Raw genomic sequence first — 19279 nt, forward strand, 5'->3', positions numbered from 1 at the left:
GCACAAGCCTGGCAATGTGCTCCTCAAGTCCAGTCCCCGTTACCCGCGCGGCTGGACATGCAAGCTGTCCGACTTCGGCTGGTGAGCAAGCAGGGCAGAGTGCGATGCTTTGTTGCATGATTCCACCACCACACCTACCTCTCCCCGACGCCGTCCACATCTGCGCCACCTTGACACGACACACCGCCGCACACGCCACCGCACACGATTGCAAACCCCTGCGCTCCCCCCCCCCCCGCCACTCCCCTGCCCGCTGCAGTGTGCGGCTGATGGACGAGCAGGGCACGGACGGAGGCTGCGGCTTCCGCATGGCGCAGGTGTTTGGTGAGTGCGGCTGCGGCTGCGGAGGGGGAGGGGAGGGGAGGGGAGGGGAGGGGGCGGGGCGGGGAGGGGAGGGGACGGGTGGGGGCCGGGCGGGCGCCGAGGCAGGGGGCTGCGGCAGGGGGCTGCGGCTGGCGGCCCGCTCATAGCTTGGGTCCAGGCCCGCTTGAGTCCAGGCCCACACCGACACGACCTAGCCCGTCCTGAACTGTCCCACCACCTTGACGCTCCCCTCCCCCTTCCCCCTCCCCCCACACACACGCCCACCTACGCCCACTGCAGGCACGGTCGCTTATCTGTCTCCAGGTGCGGCAGTGGAGGGCCGTGTGCACACCCGCATGCAGTGGCCAGAGGGCAGCGGGCGGTGGGCGGTGGCCAGAGGGCGGTGGGCGGTGGGCACCCCTGCATGCAGCAGTAGCCAGTGGGCTGGCGGCCTGACGGCCTGGTGGCCTCTGACGCCGCCTCGACACAGGCCGCAGGCAGGGCGCGGGTTGCCCGCTAGCAGCGGATGTCGGGAGCCCGCGCTCCCATTGTGTTTCGTGCCGCACTGCCTCCCCTCACTCCGGCCCCGCATGTCCTGCCGCGCTGCGCAGAGTGCTTCCACAAGGGGCGACTGCTGGGCGCGCCCGTGGACGTGTACGCGTTTGGCATTGTGATGTGGTGGGTGCGGGGCGCTGTGTGTGTGCGTGTGCGTGTGCGTGTGCGTGTGCGTGTGCGTGTGCGTGTGCGTGGCTTACCGTCAGGTCGCTTGCGTAAGCTACTTGTAACTTCATGCATCCTTGGCTACCGTACTCTGTAGTTTGTGCAAGTTATCACTATTCATGTGGGTGTGTGCCCGCAATTACTAGTTCATGTGGGTGTGCCCGCAGGCTATCCTGCTCTCACTAAGCCGCACGTGCCTTTGCTGCCTGTGCGCTCACACCCACGCCGCAGGGAGCTGATGCACTGCCGTACACCGTACAACGGTGTCGACCCCAAGGTGCGTGCGTGTCAGCATGTGTGTGCATGTGTGTGCACGTGTGTGCATGTGTGTGCCTTTAAAACGAGCGTTAAGAAGCCTGCCTATTGGTCCACTTTGCACCCCATGTCACCACCACCACACCCGGCATGCCACACACACTCACTCTTTGTTTAACACACTCACCCGCCGCCCCGCAGGAGCTCCCCCGCCTGGTGGTTCGCAGTCACCTGCGGCCCGAGTGCCACCCCCTGGCGCCCGCAGACTACTGGTGTGTGTGGGGTGGGGTGGGGTGTGCAGTGGGGTGGGGGGTGGGATGCGGTGTGGTGCGGTGTGTTGGGGACGTGTGCCGGGAGCACTGGAGGTTATGAGCGGCACGTGAGACCCCCTCACCACGTGGGCATGCCTGCATTGCGTTCACGCCTGTCCCCCCCCTCCCAATCGTCATACACCTCTCTTGGAATGCCTCTCCCACACACCTCTCCCAACACCTCTCCCGCCGCCTCCTCCCTGCCCCCCTCGCAGCGCTCTGTCCAGCCAGTGCCTGTCCGGCACGCCCGAGCGCCGCCCCACCGCCACCCAGCTGGTGGCGCAGCTGCAGCACATGCTGGCAGCAGCCCGCGCCGCAGCCGCCAGCCAGCAGCGCGGCGGCGGCCGCGGCGCACTGCCCGCGCAGCTCTCCCAGCCGCTACCGCTGCCGCCACAGCCCCACCCTAACGCAGCCGCCCCGCACCCGCACCCACCGCTGCACCAGCCGCATCATATGCAGCAGCAACAGGCGCAGCCGCAGAGGCCTTTGCCTCAGGTGCCACAGGTGCCGGCAGCGGCGCCGCACCCGTTCCAGCAGCACCCGCAGCGGGCGCAGCCCAGGCGGCTCCCCTCGGCCGGCAGTGTGCTCACCATGCACCAGCACCAGCCGCTCCCGAACCATCGCGGCGCGCCGGTTGCCTTATCGCCTCCGGGCAACAGCGCCCACCGGCAGCAGCTGCTGCAGCAGCAGCAGCAGCAGCAGTACCATCAGAAGATGCCGCTTGCAATGCAGCCAGGCGCCGCTGCCATGGGCGGCGGCGGCGCAGGCGCTCTGCCCGGCAACGGCCTCAGTGCGGCAGCCAGCAGTTCGGGATCTGGCTCCGGCACCGCCGCGGCTGCGGCCGCAGCCATGTACGCCCCGCCACCCGCTGCCATCGTGCGCGGCGCAAACGGCGCGGTGCGGGCGCACACGGGGGGCGGTGCGGGGCCTGCGGCGGGGCCGGGCCAGGCTCTGCACCCCGCCCTGGCCGCGGCCTTCCTGCGCCCCGGCTCCGGCAACGCCACCGAGGGCCACCGCAACGGCACCTCCGGCGGCGGACCCGCGCAGCACCGCCCGCAGCAGCAGCAGCAGCCGCAGCAGCAGCAGCAGCGGCAGGCTGCCTGGCAAGCGAGTGCGGCTGCTGTGTCGTCATCGTCGACAGCCGGTGACGGCGATGGCGCAGCAGCAGCAGCAACAGCAGCAGCAGCAGCAGCGGCAGCAGTCAATGGCGGCGGCGGTGGCGGCCACCCCGCGGCGGGGCTGCCGCAGTCGCAGGGCGAGGGCCCAGTCAGCGAGCTGACACTGCGCACTGTGGACGCACCTGCTATGGAGTGAGGTGATGGGCACAGGCAGCCGCAATGCAAGGCATTTGCTGCACCGGGCCGTCAAGAGAGTGCCGTATCGTGTGGCGGACGGCCAAGATGGGGTGTCAGATGTTACAGTGCCGCGGTGCCGTTTACACTCGACGAACCAAGGCGGGAGGAAAGTCGCACCCCTGCAGCGTAGGAGGCGTTGCTATGTTATTTTCAGGTAGTGCAGGAGGCTGTGTGCGGCTGTTTGTCTTCGTTTGTGGACCGATGTCCGGAGAGGGGGTCGTTGCGATGCGTAAGTGCTCTGAGGCGGGACGCGGTGCGCAGCGGTTTGGTTTGTATTGGTACATGTATGACATTGATGATCGCGAGTTGGGGGTGATTCATGCGTCCACTTCGGTGAGCCATGTGTGAGCTATCCAAGGCGTGCTCGCCACTTAGCAGTTGTGGGCCCGCAGGGATGCGGAACAACCGCCGCCGCCGCCAGTCCACTCGGTCGCCGCTGCCGGCGGGCCATTTGTCGAGGCGTTAGCGCGGCGGCGTGTGTGGGTAGCACCTGTCGGCATGAGCATGTTCGTGCCGATGTCGATGTCGATGGCGGTCAGTCCTAGGTCTTAACGGGAAAGCGCCTATCCATGGCCATTCATGTTTTGGACTCGCCTCGCATTCTAGATGTATACTGCGTCCAACCTGGGTGAACGAGGCGCCGTTACCGCGACCTCTGTCATCGCCGCTTTGGCGTGAGAGATATGTCCTAACGGGACGGGGACGTTTCAGGGCTCACACAAGCCCATGCACTGGCCTGCGGGAGATGCCCTTGTGTTGCTCTTCCGAAGCAGTCGCGCATTGCCCGCAGTCAAGGAGTTCGTATTGCGTCTGTTAGCGAGCGACAGAGATTTAGCAGTTGAGTTGGAGGAGTCCCACTGTGGGGATGCGCAGCGGACGTTCCTTATTGCGGCGGGTTTGTTTGGTAGCACGGGTCTATGGGCTAGCTTCTGAGGCGGGTGGGGGTTTGCAACGAAATTAGAGTTGAACCGACCAAACAGCACATTCCATTAGGGCGCCATGGATTGATAGCCTCTTATGGCAATCCTAGTGCTGGCACGTGTGCGTGTCAACATCAGCTTTCAATGGTTTGCTCGGAATGGCGCATGGCCCAGGCGCATTCATGTGCTGACAATCGTCGCGCCACTTGTACACTGACATACTTATGAGATGGCCAGATGGTGTTCTTATGGTATGGGGCTGTCGGGTGGCGACTGCAATGTTGTAGCTTACGGTAGGGGTAGTTGGGCGACTTGGCCTTTGGTCCACCTGGGCACAGGAGGAGGAGGCGCACATGTCATGGCGTGCTCCGGTGTGTGCGGTGATGTGGGTGTTGTGTTGTGTGGCGGGCGGGTACGTGCAATAATGCGCATATCATGGACCGTTGCAGCGGGGGGCATGTCAGCGCGCTTTCCAATGGATGTTATATGTGTATGTAGCGCCCCCGGAGCGAAATCTTTTGCTTGCGCGTGCGAGACAAAGGCTGGTAGATGCGCGGCAGCACTGCCGCATTGCAATGGTTATTAACCGGTAATGGCTTTTGTTCACCTGTGCATTGCTGAAAGCGGCTAGCTTGCTAGCTGCTCGGCATGAAACGGTTGCCTGAGAGGACTAATAGCGACATGAGGTCTGATAATGGATTAGCAAATGGCGTAGGAGTCAACATGCTGGTGCATGACTCCCGGCGGCTTCCTGCCTGCCGCACCTGAAACCCTAATGTACTGCATCAAGGCGTAGAAGGCGAGAGGCCAGGAGAGAGGGTCGACAAAATCCTATGCGTTAGGAAACGAAACGTATTTCCTGCGTGTGTGTGTGTGTGTGTGCGCGCGCGCGTGTGCGTGTATGTATGTATGTATGTATGTGTGTGTGTGTGTGTGTGTGTGTGTGTGTGTGTGTGTGTGTGTGTGTGTGTGTGTGTGTGTGCGTGTGTGCGTGTGTGTGTGTGTGTGTGTGCCTGTGAGGCGTCGGATGAGGACATGGGGCCCCTCAACAACCGAACCTAATACGGGGCAAGGTATGAGGGTCTGGATGAAGGGCCACTCATAGGGTCTCCCACTCTGCCAGTGTGGGCGTCGCTGTGGCCTGCTGTTGTGAAGATGCGAACCTGGAGACGCGGTGTTGTGCTCTTGGCCATTCGAATATTGGGCACTGAGCTGTCACGATATGGCGGGTGACCGGACTGGGCACGGTTCGTGTCGGTCAGGGTGCCTTAGGCTTGCGTGTGTGTCAGAGTTGTGGGTCTGAGGCCAGTTGTTTTAGGGCTGTTGCGGAGTGCGGACGTCATTGGTTGGTGTGCCGTCTCTGTCTGGAGGTGTGGCGAGCTGAGAGCGTCAGCGAGTTTGGGATAGCGTGTATCCGGATAGGGCCAGTTGCGCTTCCGCGAGCCCCACTTGTGGGTCGCCGGTGAGCTCGAGACGGTCTTCTCGCTTTGAGCAGCTTTGAGCTCTCTGATACTACTTGCCGGTCAGTGATTCAACTAATGAGTCAAGCACAAAGCATTATTACGAGCAGTCCCAACGGGGACACATTGCCTGTAACACGCCGAGGTCACCAGATACTTCGCGCCTCCGGACTCAAAGGAGCCCGGGGGCCGCACTTCAAGCCATGTCACATGCTCATGCTCAGATACTTCCCGCCGTCCCAAGGGACAGCCATAACTTAACGACTGCGTGCTCACGGCAGCATTGGGTTATGCGGCGTGTGCAGCTTGAAACTAGTAAGGTAACGATATCCACTTGCGCTGCGGAAGGTAACTCGGGTAACTCGATCGATGGCATAGGGGCGTTCCCCCCACTCTGATGACACTGGCTGAGGGTGTTCGCAGTGCCCCCCCCCCGCCAAACACACACGCGCTAAACCGGTGTTTAGCCGTGGGGGGAGTACATCCATCAGCGCACGGCAGGGGTTTGCCAGCACGCGGGACATTGTATGAGGGCGGGACGAGGCGTGTCAGGGATTGAAGGTGTAAGCACCTGTGGTGTGAGGCAACAGCAGCTGGGGTCGGAATGGGGCCGCACGGACTGCAGCCCCTGCACCGCTCATGCGCAGCTGGCGCTGGGGTCTGGGGGCGACCATGCCGGCAGGGGCTTCGGAAGCGCTCTGTAAGACACCACCACCGTAGCAGCCTAGTAGGGCGTACGTATGCGGTATCCCTGAGGCCGGAGCACGCTGCCCACCACTGGGCCTGCAGAACCAGGAGGAACCGGCTCTGGTGTCTCCTCTGTGCTCCTGGTCCCCTGGGTCTGCCCCCAGGGCGCCACCACGCAGTTGCATCACGGCCGCAAGGCTACAATGGTCATGACTGGCGAGTGTGATGGACCAGGCGAAATGGCAGGACATTCAATGGCGGCATCAAATCCTAGGGTTGGCACGCGAAACACAATGCGACGCGAACGAACTTCACATATGACATGGCCATCCCCTACGACTGATAACATTTCCTCGGGTTCAATATCCTTTCGCCGAGTAAGCTCGGGGGAGGGGGACCGTGTCAGTACGCGTGTGCAAGGATGCAACCACGTTTGCTGACTCTCTTTCGCATTCTCTGGTACAATAATATATCAGGCGTGGGATCTGTGCCGTGTTGCAAAGACAGCCAGGCCAGCGGAGTGGAGGCGAACCGGATGTCCAGTCTATGGCCTCACCATTGCATCACCTGGGCCCAAGGTACGGTAGCAGACTAGAACAAGTGGAGTGCAACCACCGCGCTGTAAGACCATTGCGGTCGCGGTCGCGGGAGGCATTGACGCGGCGGCACTTCGGCGTTACATACCGCTGGCGCTCTACTGCCAGATTGCTGGAGGCAAGCCCCACACACCTCCGGCAACTTGTTTTCACAAACCAATGAAATTCATTGTCCGCAATGTGCTGCACGCTTACTTGTTATGTCTGAACTCTGGACACTCCTCTAACGCGCACGCCCGGAATGCGCATCAACAAACGACCAGCCTGCCAGCAACTCAGCCTCCGACGTTATAGCAGCCGCGCGCTCATGCGTTGACGCGGCAACTTGAACGTTGGGGTCTGGGAAAACGCTGTACACTACGGGACTGCGCCAACCCATCCCATGACACACGCCCGGGCGGAGCACACCATGCGGCAATACTGTATCGCTCCCTCGCTCCCTGCACCAATGTTTGCACCGTGCGGCCATCACCGAGGGGGCGTGTGCCTCTCACCGGCTCCGCAGCATGTAGGATCGTCACAACACCGATGTAGCGCCTGCAGACGGACCCCCTGACGAAGCACCCCCTCGGCACCCCAGTGGTTTCCTGGGCTCACTTGCGTGCTCGCTTAGCCACACAGTTCTAAATGCCGCCTCCGAGACCTTCACAATCACGGGATTGCCACCTTTCTTTTTTGAGTTTGTGTGCATGCAGTTGAGCCGGGAGCTCATGCGAGCATATTGTACATGCGCGAAGGTCCTCATGTGGGCTTAACCTAGCCGTCGATGTTGTTATTTTGAGTGAGCACACGGCACACGGTGGCCCTTGATAACCATCACCGCATCACGCGGCAGCTGGACTCTAGACATGCTTGCCACACACATGCTAGTGTCAATCCCCTCTCCTGGTGCTTCTCAAAATCACACGCAGTGTCACGCTCCGGCTTTGCACATCTGCGCCTCAAGCGCGCTACTCATTTTTGCTTCAACTGAAAGTAGCAACCGGATCTGTTCCCTGAAGAGGCAGCATTTTGCCACGTGTGGAGGCGAGGCGAGTGACCCATCAATCCGGGGAGGAGCCTACCTGTCAAGAGCGTGTTACTAAAGACTCAGCAACCGCCTCCAACCCAAACTGACACCGGCAACATTCCTGCCGCCCGCCTGCTGCCCACGTGCCACCTCACACATGCGTATGCCCTGGTGCGTCATGGCAGTTACGGCAAAGCAGTACCTATTGCGGTAAGAGCAATCCTCAATACCGTACGGTAGCCCGCAGCATTGTATCCGTGTGCGACTCGGCGGTCCAGGCATTTGCCTGGCTCTGGCCTTGCGCAGCTGCTTGGTTGCATTTTATGTGCCTGTGCGGCCACCTGATTGCCTGCCGGCCTGCATCCAAGCTCTATCGCTCTGTGTAACTCCCCTCTTCCATACCGTCGCAAACGTTCCTTATAACCTTCATAATCTTAAACGCATGCATTTGGCCCTCATCTTAAATGTTGCATGCCACATATGACTTTTGCACGCATCCAAAAAGCGCGCCCAGATGAAACCTGAGCTGCTGACCAGACTACGCCCAAAGGGCTCGGGCTGATTCAACAAGCCGACGTCCTGTGGGGGCCAGAACATCTTAGACGTGTTATGCTTGCTGTGTTGCGTCACCACGACTATTGATTCTTTATTACGCACGGTGCTTGTCAGGTGCATGCCGGTGCACAGCCAACCTCGCTCCTTATTTGCGGCTCTTCGGGGCCTTTGAGCCCTTGGACGACTCGTCCTTGTCGCTGCGGCCCTTCACCAACCCCTTGAGCCACCCAGACAGGCGACTGGCACTGCCGCCGGGCTTGCCCCCGGCGCCGCTGCCGCCGGTGCCGCCACTGCTGCTTGCGCGCTGGTAGCTGTCGCCAGCGCTGGTGGGGGTGGGGGCCTGGGAGCCGCCGGCGCTGGAGGGGCCGGCAGGCCACGCCGCGTCGTGTGCCTGGGTCCTGCCGCCGCCGCCGCCGCCGTCGCTACCCGCTGCGGGCTGGCACTGCTGAGGTGACTCCCACAGCAGCTGCACCTCCTGCAGCAGCTGCGGCTGCGGCGGCGGCGGCTGCGACAGCGGCGGCGAATGCAGCAGCTGCGGCTGCGGCGGCGATTGCAGCAGCTGCGGCTGCGGCGGCGATTGCAGCAGCTGCGGCTGCGGCGGCGGCGGCTGCGACAGCGGCGGCGAATGCAGCAGCTGCGGCTGCGGCGGCGATTGCAGCAGCTGCGGCTGCGGCGGCGATTGCAGCAGCTGCGACAGCGGTTGCGGCGGCTGCGGCTGCGGCGGCGAATGCAGCAGCTGCGACAGCGGTTGCGGCGGCTGCGGCTGCGGCGGCGAATGCAGCAGCTGCGGCGGCGATTGCGGCAACGATTGCGGCGGCTGCGGCTGCTGGACGGCGGCTGGCAAGCTGCCATCCGCGCCGCTGTCACTGCCACTGCCACCACCGCTGATAGCGCCTGCATGCGGAGCAATCTCCCCCTGCTGCGCTTCCTGCGCCGGCGCCTTCGGCTTTCGCGGCTCCCGCGGCTCCCGCGGCTCCTCCTCCGCCAGCGCCCGCAGCTGCATGTGCTCCAGCCCGCGGCGGATCTCCTCCTCCTGCTCCTGCTCCTGCTCCTCCTCCTGCTCCTGGTGCCGCAGCAGCAGCAGGGCCTCCTGCGGCGGCGGCGTTGGCATGGCGCCTTCCTCCTCCACCACAGCCGCCGGCTCTCCCTCCTCCTCCTCCTCCTCGGCCCCCTCCTCTTCTGCTTCCTCCTCCTCCTCCTCCTCCTCCTCCTCCTCTTCCTCCTCCTCCCCTTCCTCCTCTTCTTCCTCCTCATCGTCGGTCCACTCCACCTCCGCCTGCTGCGGCGTTCGGCCCCGTGCACCGCCCAGGCCCTCCGCCTCCTCCTCCTGCTCCTCCTGCTCCACCTCCTCCGCCACGCCCTGCAGCGAGCCCCTAACCCTGCCACGGCCGCCGCCGCCGCTGCCGTCAATGGCGGTGAGCGCGCGCCGCTTGTTCACCAGCAGTGACGTCACTAGCGCCAGGTCCAGCGGCCCGGAGCCGTCGCCCGCCGCCGCCGCTGCCGCCGCCGCCGCTGCCGCCGCCGCCGCCGCGGCGGCGGTGATGGCGGCATCTGACGCCACCGCTGAGCTGACGGCCAGGCTGCCGCCGCCGCCGCCGCCGTGCGCGATGGCGGAGTAGGGCGTGTAGGGCGAGGCGCCGGCGCCGCAGTGCCCAGGCGCGCGCGGCAGCAGCGGGATGTTCACGCCCGGCCCGGCCGCCAGCAGCACCAGGTGCGCCGCCAGCGCGTTCAGCGCGCCGCCCACGCCGCCGGCGCCGTGCGTGCGCGTGGCCAGCTCGGACGGCGTGACGCCGCCGGCCCCCCTCAGGCCGAACCATAGCGGCGCGGCTGTGGGCACAAGCTCCAGCAGCGCCTGGGCCAGCGGGGCGCCGCCGGGCAGGGAGGCCGCCAGGTGCAGCGGCGAGAGGCCGGTGGGGCCTACGCGGGAGAGGTCGCGTGTGACCCAGGGCGCGGGGCCGGACATGGGCACGGCGCCGCGGCGGAGCACGGAGGCCAGCATGTGGCGGCAGCGGGAGCGCACCGCGCACATGAGCAGTCCCTCGCCCTCGTGCAGCGCGTTGTCCAGCACCGCCGCCAGCGCCTGGCCCTGCAGCGTCAGCACGCCCCACAGCAGGTTGGAGGTGGCCAGCAGGCCGCTGGGGGGGGGAGAGGGAGAGGGTGGGAGAGGGTGGGAGAGGGTGGGAGGGAGGGCGGAAGCGGAGTTAGTGTGGGGCGCGGAGGCGAGGTGGGCAAGGAAGGGGAGACGAGGTGTGCAGAATAGCGGCAGGCCAGGTGTGCATATGTGTGTGTATGTGTGCACGTGTGTGTGCCCAACCCAGCCACACCGCCCGGCCACACACACCCACCGCAGCACGCAGAACGCCAGCAGCCGACACGCCTTGTACGACAGCCGCCGCTCCAGACTGGCCTCCGCATCGCGCAGCGCCGCCACCACCCGGCAGTCGTACAGCTCGCAGCCGCCACCGCTGCCGCCGCCGCCACTGCCGCGGCCCGCCATCAACACCTCAGTTGCGGCGCCGCCGCCAATGGGCACTCCCGAGGCGGCGTTTGAGCGGGAGTGAGAGCCTGAATAGGACGGCGCCCAGCTGCTGTCAGTGCAGGCGGCGACGGAAGACGCGGCGACGGAAGACGCGGCGGCGGAAGACGATCCGACGCTGTAACCGCCGCCCCCGCCGTGGCTGCCGCCGCCGCTGGCGGCGTCGGCGGCGGCCATGGCAGCGACGATGCCAGTTGGCGTCAGCGTGCGCGACGTGGCGGCGGCGGCGGCCGCCTCCGCCGCCAGTACGGCACTGGGGATGATGCTGCGGCGGCGGCGGTTGAAAAGCGACACGGCGGAGGGCAGGATGCGGTACGGCGCGTCGGTACTGCTGGTGGCGGCAGCGGAGGCGGCGGCGCTGAAGCCTGCCGCCAGGGCCGCCGCCGCTGCGGCCATGCCCGCCGCCTCCGCCGCCGCGCTGCCACTGCCGCTGCAGCTGTTGCTGTTGCTGATGCTGTTGCTGACCGAGGCGGAGGCGGTCAGGCTGTCGGTGCCGCTGCCCCAGGTGCGGGCGGAGGCGGTGGAGGGGGCGGCGGAGCCGGCACCAGTGCTTGTGCTTGTGCTGTGCGGCGCGGCCAGGGGCTGCGGGAAGGCTGCCTCGGGCGCCTCCTCCAGCCCGGTCCACCCCACCCAGTCCAGCAGCTGGCCCAGGTCCACCAGGAAGCAGCGCAGCCTGTTGTGGGGAGGAGGAGGCGAGAGACATGGGGCGTGTGTGTGCTGTTTGTGTGTGTGTGTGTGTTGTGTGTGTGTTGTGTGTGTGTGTGTGTGTGTGTGTGTGTGTGTGTGTGTGTGTGTGTGTGTGTGTGTGTGTGTGTGTGTTGTGTGTGTGTATGTGTGTGTGCGTGTGTAAGTACGAGCGGGCGGAAAGAGGTTTGCCAGGATCAAGACGGACGCGAGGGCAACGTATTACGGCGGGTGGGCGGGTGGCATTTCAACACACAACACACACACACGCAACACACACACACACACACACACACACACACAACACACACATATATACACACCCACACACCCACCCACCCACCCACCCACCCACCCACCCACCCACCCACCCACCCACCCACCCACCCACATACACACACACACACACACACACACACACACACACACACACACACACACACACACACACACACACACACACACACAGAGCGGCACAGCGACACAGCAGCACCCTGCACCCACCAGTCCGGCAGGGCGAGGCCGCCGCCGCCGCCACCACCAACCGCCGCCGCCGCCTCCTCCTCGCCCTGCACTGTGAGGCTGAGGTGGTTCAACTCCGCCGCCACTGCCCCGTCCGCCACCACCAGCACAGGCCACCAGGGCCCCAGCAGCCGGCCCCGCCGCGCCTCCAGCACCAGCAGCCCCTCACGCCGCGGCGGCGCCACCTGAACAGACAGCCGCGACCAGCCGCTCACACCGCCGCCGCTGCTACTGCCGCTACTGCCCTGGTTGCTGTGGTCGCCCGTGGAGGCTGTAGCAGTCGCCGCCGCAGCGGCCGTGCCAGGCTGTTGCAGGCTGGGGGCTCCGGGCTCCGAGGCCCCGGCTGGGCCCTGGTCCTGGCCCTGGTCCTGGTCGCGCACTGGCGGCGGCGGCGGCGGCGGCGGCGGCGGCCGTGGCGGCGGCAGCTGGGCGGCGGCTGCCGGCACCACCTGGCCTCCCATGCGCGCGCACAGGGTGACGGAGGGGTGGTCCAGACCCATGCCGCACACCGTGAGCGCCAGCAGCGGGGCTGGGGAGGCAGGGGGAGGGGGAGGGAGGGAAGGGGGTTTGCAAAGATTGGTACAGCAGAGAAAGGGGGGGGGGTTGCAAGGATTGGTACAGAGAAGTGTAGCGAAGTAGACAGCAGGCGTAGGAGTATGCGCACCGATGGGGGGGAGCAGGGCAAGTCAGGGAGTGAGGGAGGAAGTGGAAGACCGAGGCAAGAGGTAGGAGACAAGGTGGCGTGGTGGGTGTGGCCTTGTGGGCATGAGCCCGCGCGGCAGAGACTGAGACTGCCACGCGGCCGGCCATGCTGCCGCATCACACGCCCCGGGGACACCACCGCGCAGCTACTCACCGCACCGCGCCGCCGCCAGTGAGCACGCCAGGATGGTGGGCCGCACACACGGCCACTTGCTGCCGCCGGCGTCCTCCTCCCCCTCCTCCCCCTGGGCGTCCTGGCGCTCATACCGCTCCGCCGCCTCCCGCCAGGTACGGATGACCGGGCCCGGCACAGCCGCAGAGGCAGCGCCGGTGGCCGTGACAGCCTTGCCCTCCTCCCGCTGCTGCTGCTGCTGCTGCTGCTGCTGATCCTTCTCGCCAGGCGCCGCCGCCGCCTCCGGCACTCCTGCTCCTGCTGCCCCTCCGGGCATGTACCAGCCGGGCGGTACGGACAGCACCAGACCTTCCAGCTCCAATACCAGCTCGTTGTCTGTTGGGCAGGCAGCGTGTGGAGGGCGTGAGATTGTGAGAGTGTGAGAGTGTGAGAGTGTGAGAGAGGGTTGCCCTCAGCCCGCCTCCCCGCCGCCGCCTCCCCTCGCCCAGCCGCCCCCCGCCCCCCAAACCCCCAGCGCCCTGCTCCCTCACCGTCGGCCAGGCGCGGCCCCACTGCGCGCCGCAGCCCCCGCGCCGCCGCATCCGCGCGGCCCAGCATGAGCAGTCCCGCCGCGAACTCGTGCGGGGGGGCGCTGTGCACCACGTCCACCACCAGCTCCAGGCAGCCTGCAGCGCCAGGGCAGCCGCGCGTGTTTGGAAGGCCGAGGGCAGGGGCCGGGGTCAGACGCGTGGGGCCATTGCGACACACTGCGGTTCCGTACATGCACACATATCCCCCCCCCCACACACGAACGAAGGGCTTCAGTTTCGTTTCTTGACACACACGGGCACGGCTGCACACGCCTACACGCCCAGACACGCGCCCACGCACCCGGCCGCATGCAGGCCTGCAGCACCTCAGCACTGGCGCCGCCGCCGCCCGCCGCCCAGCGCTGCATGTTGGCTCGCAGCAGCGGCGGCAGGTCCTCCGGCAGGCAGTTCATCAGCTTGAGCGTCAGGCGGCTCAGGCTGTCGCGCGACACATAGGCGGGACCGCCGCCGCCGCTGCCGCCACTCAGCGACATACCGCCGCCGCCGCCGGGCGCTGTGCCCCAGCCGCCGCCGCCGCCGCCGCCTCCGGCGGCCATTGAGGCCTGGAAGCTTCCGGCGTGCATGGGCGAGTACTGCCGACTTTGGTTCTGTTGCTGCTGCTGCCGCTGCGTATGGTTCTGGTTCTGATGGTATTGCTGCTGGTTGTAGTGCTGCTGCTGGTACTGCTGTTGTTGCTGGTGTTGGTTCAGGCCCATGCCGCCGCCGCCGCCGCCGCCGCCACCGCCGCCTGCGTCCATGGCACCAAGCAAGGACCCCTGGCCGGGAATGTTGAACGACTGCTGGTGTTGCAAGTGTGGCGGCAGGCCCCCGCCCTGCTGCTGCTGCTGCCCCCCCAGCAGCGGCGGTGTGGGCAGCAGGCCCCCGCTGCCCTCGCCTGCGATCCCAGCCGCCGCCCGCAGGTGGCCGCACACCGCGGCGGCGCTGCCGGGACCCAACGGCGCGCCGGACTGCGCCGCCGCCGCCGCCGGGGCGTCAGCGCCAAAGAAGCCTTGAGTCATCATTGCGTCGTACAATCCCATAAGATCGTTACCGTCGCCCGCGCTGCCGGCGCTGCTGCTCTTACTCAGCATCTTGAGTGTCTCAAGCAGGCTGTTGCCACTGCTGCTGCCGCTCAGGGCATCCAGCCGCGCCGCCAGCGCCGCGGCGGCGGTGGTGGCGCCGCCGCCGCCGCCGCCGCCGTTGCGGTGGTGCCCAACGCTTGCGCCCAGCAGCTCCGCCGCCGCGGCGGTAATGCCGTCGGCGACGTCGCCGTCGCCGCCGCCGCCGGCGGCCTCGTACAGCCGCCGGCCTCTGGGCGGGCCCTGCTGCACCGCCGCCGCCACCTGTGGAGAGCCGCCCGGCGGCGCGTCAGGTGAGCCCGCCGCCGACGTCGACAGGCGGCCACCCGCGTTGGCGCCGCCAGCTGCTGCGTACAACCGATGCGGCACTCCCTGCGGCTGCTGCTGCTGTTGCTGCTGCTGCGGGGGGTAGCCGGCGGGCTGGTGACTCAGGCGAGGAAAGCCCGGGGCCGCCGCCGCACCGGCGGCGGCGCCGCCGCCGCCGCCAAGGCCGCCGTGCAGGAGTGACGGGGAGGGAGCGGCCAGGTCGTCAAAAATGGAGTCGATCTCCACATCGGGGTCGCCGCCGCGGCCGCCCAGCCCGCCCAGTGGAGGGCGCCCGAAGCTTCCACCGCTGCCACCGCCGCCGCCACCGCCGCCGCCGCCGCCACCGCCACCCAGCTGCTGATGCTGATGCTGATGCCGCCCGCCGCCGTACAGTCCTCCACTGCCGCTCCCGCACAGGCCGCCACCGCCACCGCCACCGCCGCCCATCCCGCCCACGCCTGCGCCCCTCAGCGCCGCGAGACCCGGGTAGTCTGCCCACAAGGGCGTGCTTTGCACGGCACGCAGCAAGGCCGGACTGCCGTTTGCTGCCGCGCCCCCTCCAAGCCCCGCCAGGCCTTGCGGCCCCCGGCCCGCACCGCCCATGCCCATGCCCAAGCCCCCGCCGTCGCCGCCCATGCCGCCAGCAAACGCGCTGCCCCCGCCCCAGCCGGCACCGCCTCCTCCAAGGCCGCCCATCACGGGAAGGGAACTGGCACTGCCGCGTGCGTGCCAGGGCTCCGAACCGCCGCCGCCGCCACCGCCCAGGCCCCCAGGACCCGGCATACCACTGCCGCCGCGGCCGCTGTCCCCCAGCTGCTGCTGCTGCGGGTGCTGCTGCTGAACACCCGACATCGTGCCATCGCTACCGCCAGCACGCCGGTTGAGCAATTGCTGCGCCCCGGCCGTATCGCGACCAGACGAGCCCCAGCCGCGGTTATCGTTACTAATGCCGTACTGCGTGTCGCCGTACCCGGGCCCGCCCGCTGGCCGCGCCCAACCGCCGGCTGCCGTAGCGTTGCCCACGTGTGACGACAGCTGTGAGCCCATCATGCCACCGCCGCCGCCGCCGCCGGCCGCGGCGCCGCCACTGCCGCTGGGGCTGCTGACGCGGCCGGCGCTGTCGTCTGGGCTGGCGCCGCCGTGGCCGCCCTGGTAGCCACCCGCCAGCTGCTGCTGCTGGTATTGATTTGGGTGCTGCTGCTGCTGCTGCTGTTGGTATTGCTGTTGTTGGTGTTGGATGCCGCCGCCGCTGCTTACGCCGCCGCGGTCTGTCACGCCGAACAGGGAGGGTCCATGGCCGCCGCCGCCGCCGCCCACGTGCCCTGGCTGCGGCCCCACACTGCCCCCGCTGGCACACCCACGTCCGCCACCGCCACCGCCACCACGCCCCTGCATCAGCATCTGCTGGTGCTGGGTGTGCAAGGCGTTGGCGTGCGGGTGCGGGTGCGGGTGCTGTTGCTGGTGATAGCCCTGCTGCGGCTGCATCTGCGCCTGCTGCATCTGCGGGTGTGGCGAGTACTCGGGGGGCGAGGGCTGGCGCATGCCGTGTAGGGAGCCCGAGCCCGCCTGCTGCAGCGGCTGTGGCGGCGCATGGACACCGCCACCGCCGCCGCCGCCGCCGCCGCCTTCGGGGCTGTAGCCGCCACTGCCGCCGCCGCCGCCGCCGCCACTGCCAAGCTGCGGCAGTGGCGGCGGCGGGAGGCTGTTGCTGGCCACCGCCAGGTGCCGCTGGCCGGGGCCGGGCCCGGGGGTGGGGCCTGGCATCAGCAGGCCCTGCTGTTGCTGCTGTTGTTGCTGCTGTTGCTGCTGTTGCTGTTGGTGGTGGTGTTGGTGTGGCAGGAGCTCCTCGGGGATTGCCACCACTGGGTCCAGGGGGCCGTGCAGTCCCAGTCCCAACGGCCCCAACGGCCCCACTGACCCCGCTGGCCCCAGCCCTGCGGCTAGGCTCACACCCGCCATGTTACCTGCCAGACCTACCGCGCCAGGCAGCAGCGGCTGTTGCGGCTGCTGCTGCTGGCGCTGGTGCTGCTGCGCCGCCACCTCGGCCTCGTGGGCCGCCGGCAACATGTCCACGTCACCGTCGCCGTCACCGCCGCCGCCGCCGCCGCCGCTGCGCGCCCCACGCTCGCCCGGCCGCTGGTCGTCGCCCTCCTCCGTGTCGCTTGTGTCGCCACGACCACCGCGGCCCCAGCCCCCAGCACCCTTGCGCAACACCGCCTTGTCCCGGGCGACCAGCAGGGCCTTACCGCCACCCGACACGACCGCCGCCGCCGCCGCCGCCTTGCCGGCCGGCTTGCGGCCCTTCCGCGCCCCGCCCGCCGCCGCCGCCGCCGCCGCCGCCGCCGCCGCCGCCGCCGCCGCTGCGGTGTTGTCGTTATCGGCGCTGGCGCTGCTGCTGCCGCTGACGACCTGGTGTCCGGTGCCGCCGGTGCCGCCGGTGCCTGTGGTGGTGGGGCCGGACCCCGTGCCCAGGCTGCCGCCGCCGCCGCCGCCGCCGCCGCCGCCGCCGGGGCCGCCGCCGTACGAGCCCGGGTCGCCGTGGGGGCCCGGGTCGCGCTCGGGGCTGTCGGAGCTGTTGTCACCCGTGCCAGTGCCCGTGCCGGGGCCGCCCGCCCGCCGCTTGGCCTTGGCGTGGCGGATGCGGTCCAGCTGATGGGGGGGAGGGCGGCGCAAGGGTGGGTCACAAGAGGCGGGTGTGAGGCTTGCATGGAGTCCGTGGCCGGCACGCTGGTACCACGCCCCCGCCCCCGCCCACGCCCCCTCCGCTGCCACCTAGGCGGGCCCTGCCTGCTGTGAGCAGACCTCTTGTCCATATCACTCACTCATACAGAGATGCTGTAACAGGCGGCCTCCCTCCGCCCCCCGCCCCGTCACCGTGTCCCGCCCCCGCCCCCCCCATGCCGCCTACCTGTGCCTTGCAGGTGCGCTTCTTGCCCTCGAATGCGGCCAGCTCGTGGAAGCGGCCGCACTGCTGGCACAGCCGGCTCAGAACGCCGTCGATGGAGATGGCGGGTCGCTTCAGGTGGTCCTCGCACAGCTTGAAGCGCTGCGGGGGTGGCGAGGGGGGTAGTTTACTCCAATCCCAAAGAAACGCGGTGTAGTGAATAAACGAAGGGAGCGTATGGGGGGCAACCGCTCATGGAGAACAGAGTGGGTTGTATGGGGGAGGAGGAGGAGAAGGAGGAGCGGGCAGTGGAGAGAAAGGAGGAGGACCGGGCAGCGGGAGCACGGCGGGCGCCGGAGGCCGCCGCCGTAGTCAACACACGTACCAAACAGCTCCCGTGCTGCTCTGTGTGGCGGGGCTGGGAGGTAGACAGCCAGAGCCTGCTAGCTGTCGCTGTACTCGACCCGCCCGCCATGACCTAGCTTCGACACGCGCCCCTCGCGCGTGCAGTGCCCGAGACAAATGGCCCCGGGTCCCGGGTCCCGGCGCCCCCCCTTTAGTCACCTGATAGTAAAGCTTGCTGTTTTGCAAGCTGCGACCGCATCCTTGGATCTGCGAGCGCGCATGGCGTTGCATACTGTGAATCTCTGAGTTACAAGGCCTGACCGGCTCGCATCTTGTTTGTGGTTTCGCGAAACGTGCTTCGACGACAACCGCTCTTAGGCACGGGACGCCACGTCTGCCACATTTGTTGTGATACAGTTCTGCACTACTGCAGGACAATCAAGCTATTGTTCACCTGGCAGCTGAGTCGCTGAGCTTTGCTAAGCGCGCCAACGGGCGGTCTGCTCATCAATTGAGGGATTTCCTCCCCCAAGAATTCGGCATAACCATTGACGTCCAATGGCGTGCCGTCTTGCTCTGCAAAGCACACAGCGAAAGTCAGGCAAGAGTCGGCCCCTCCAGCTGCGCCTGCAGTCCTTCGCAACATATTAAACGGCTATCGGTCTGTATGGGGAATTAGACCGATGGGCGCGCTGCTGACACTGGTTTTTCCGACATTTTCGTCGTGCAAGCCCTGGCGCACCATTTAATGGCCTTCTTGACGCTGTTAGTGTTACACTGCGCAGCAAAATATCAATCCAAATTGAGAGGAGCCAAGTTGGCTGCTTCTAGCAAACCAAGTCAATAATGTGCGCCGAGGTCGACGTTCTGCGACATACCCGTCCCAAAGGTAGTCTTCATTGCGCCATTCATGTTGGCGAGCTCCTGGGATGCCGCCTCCTTCTGCTGCGTCTTGCATAGCAGACTCTTGCCCGGCCTGGCCCGGCCTTGGGGCTGCAGGGGGCGCCAGCTGGTCTAGCGAAATAACTTACTATGCATGATGTATACTAAGTGGCTGGCTGCCATTGCGCGGCCCTTGTCACAGTTCTTGGAAGGGTAGTGCCAAAGCGGCTCGCTCGCGCTCGCTCACCGCACGGATGTGATTGACATAATAGGAAAATGTAGGATGCTCGAATTATCTAACTGTTTCAGCGACGGGGTACTTCGCGATCATGCCGCACGTCCAGCCGACCCGATGCACTACAACAGTGCGTCGACTTGACCTAACCCTGAAAGCACGCATGTGTTCTTTGTGCGTACACATTGCCTGGCATCGCGCGCGCTGGCGGGGCATTTGGAGTTTGCTGGC

At 66.9% G+C, this 19279-nt stretch overlaps 2 protein-coding genes across 2 annotated transcripts in view; one reads left to right on the forward strand and one right to left on the reverse strand.

Moving 5' to 3' along the window:
- CHLRE_05g233550v5 (uncharacterized protein) overlaps window positions 1-5472 on the forward strand; it is a 13951-nt gene extending 8479 nt beyond the window's left edge. Inside the window, exons 15-21 of the mRNA XM_043062181.1 lie at window positions 8-81; window positions 260-324; window positions 604-627; window positions 915-981; window positions 1255-1300; window positions 1480-1550; window positions 1805-5472. Coding sequence (XP_042924534.1) covers window positions 8-81; window positions 260-324; window positions 604-627; window positions 915-981; window positions 1255-1300; window positions 1480-1550; window positions 1805-2903 — 1446 coding nt within the window. The 3' untranslated portion in view covers window positions 2904-5472. The remainder of the gene's footprint in view (window positions 1-7; window positions 82-259; window positions 325-603; window positions 628-914; window positions 982-1254; window positions 1301-1479; window positions 1551-1804) is intronic.
- A 1203-nt stretch (window positions 5473-6675) lies between these two features.
- Window positions 6676-19071, reverse strand: CHLRE_05g233551v5 (uncharacterized protein). Its single transcript, XM_043062182.1, has 11 exons — window positions 18810-19071; window positions 18674-18708; window positions 18386-18507; window positions 18151-18198; window positions 17611-17748; window positions 13619-17351; window positions 13279-13413; window positions 12770-13123; window positions 11896-12442; window positions 10517-11380; window positions 6676-10306 (listed from the first exon to the last, which is right to left on the reverse strand). The coding sequence occupies exons 3-11, from the start codon at window positions 18437-18439 to the stop codon at window positions 8317-8319; spliced, it is 7863 nt and encodes a 2620-aa protein (XP_042924535.1). The 5' UTR covers window positions 18440-18507; window positions 18674-18708; window positions 18810-19071; the 3' UTR covers window positions 6676-8316.
- Between the last annotated feature and the right edge of the window lie 208 nt (window positions 19072-19279).

This window comes from Chlamydomonas reinhardtii, chromosome 5 (genome assembly GCF_000002595.2).
Source record: "Chlamydomonas reinhardtii strain CC-503 cw92 mt+ chromosome 5, whole genome shotgun sequence".
Taxonomy (NCBI): domain Eukaryota; kingdom Viridiplantae; phylum Chlorophyta; class Chlorophyceae; order Chlamydomonadales; family Chlamydomonadaceae; genus Chlamydomonas; species Chlamydomonas reinhardtii.

Excerpts from the sequence above, each read along its gene's own strand:
- CHLRE_05g233551v5 (XM_043062182.1), bottom strand. The coding sequence starts at position 18,439 with ATGAGCAGACCGCCCGTTGGCGCGCTTAGCAAAGCTCAGCGACTCAGC. Across the intron at positions 18,199-18,385 it reads CTCAGCGACTCAGCTGCCAG|ATCCAAGGATGCGGTCGCAG; the intron begins GTGAACAATAGC and ends GCGCGCTCGCAG. Across the intron at positions 13,124-13,278 it reads GGGGCCGCGCCTGGCCGACG|ACAACGAGCTGGTATTGGAG; the intron begins GTGAGGGAGCAG and ends CCTGCCCAACAG.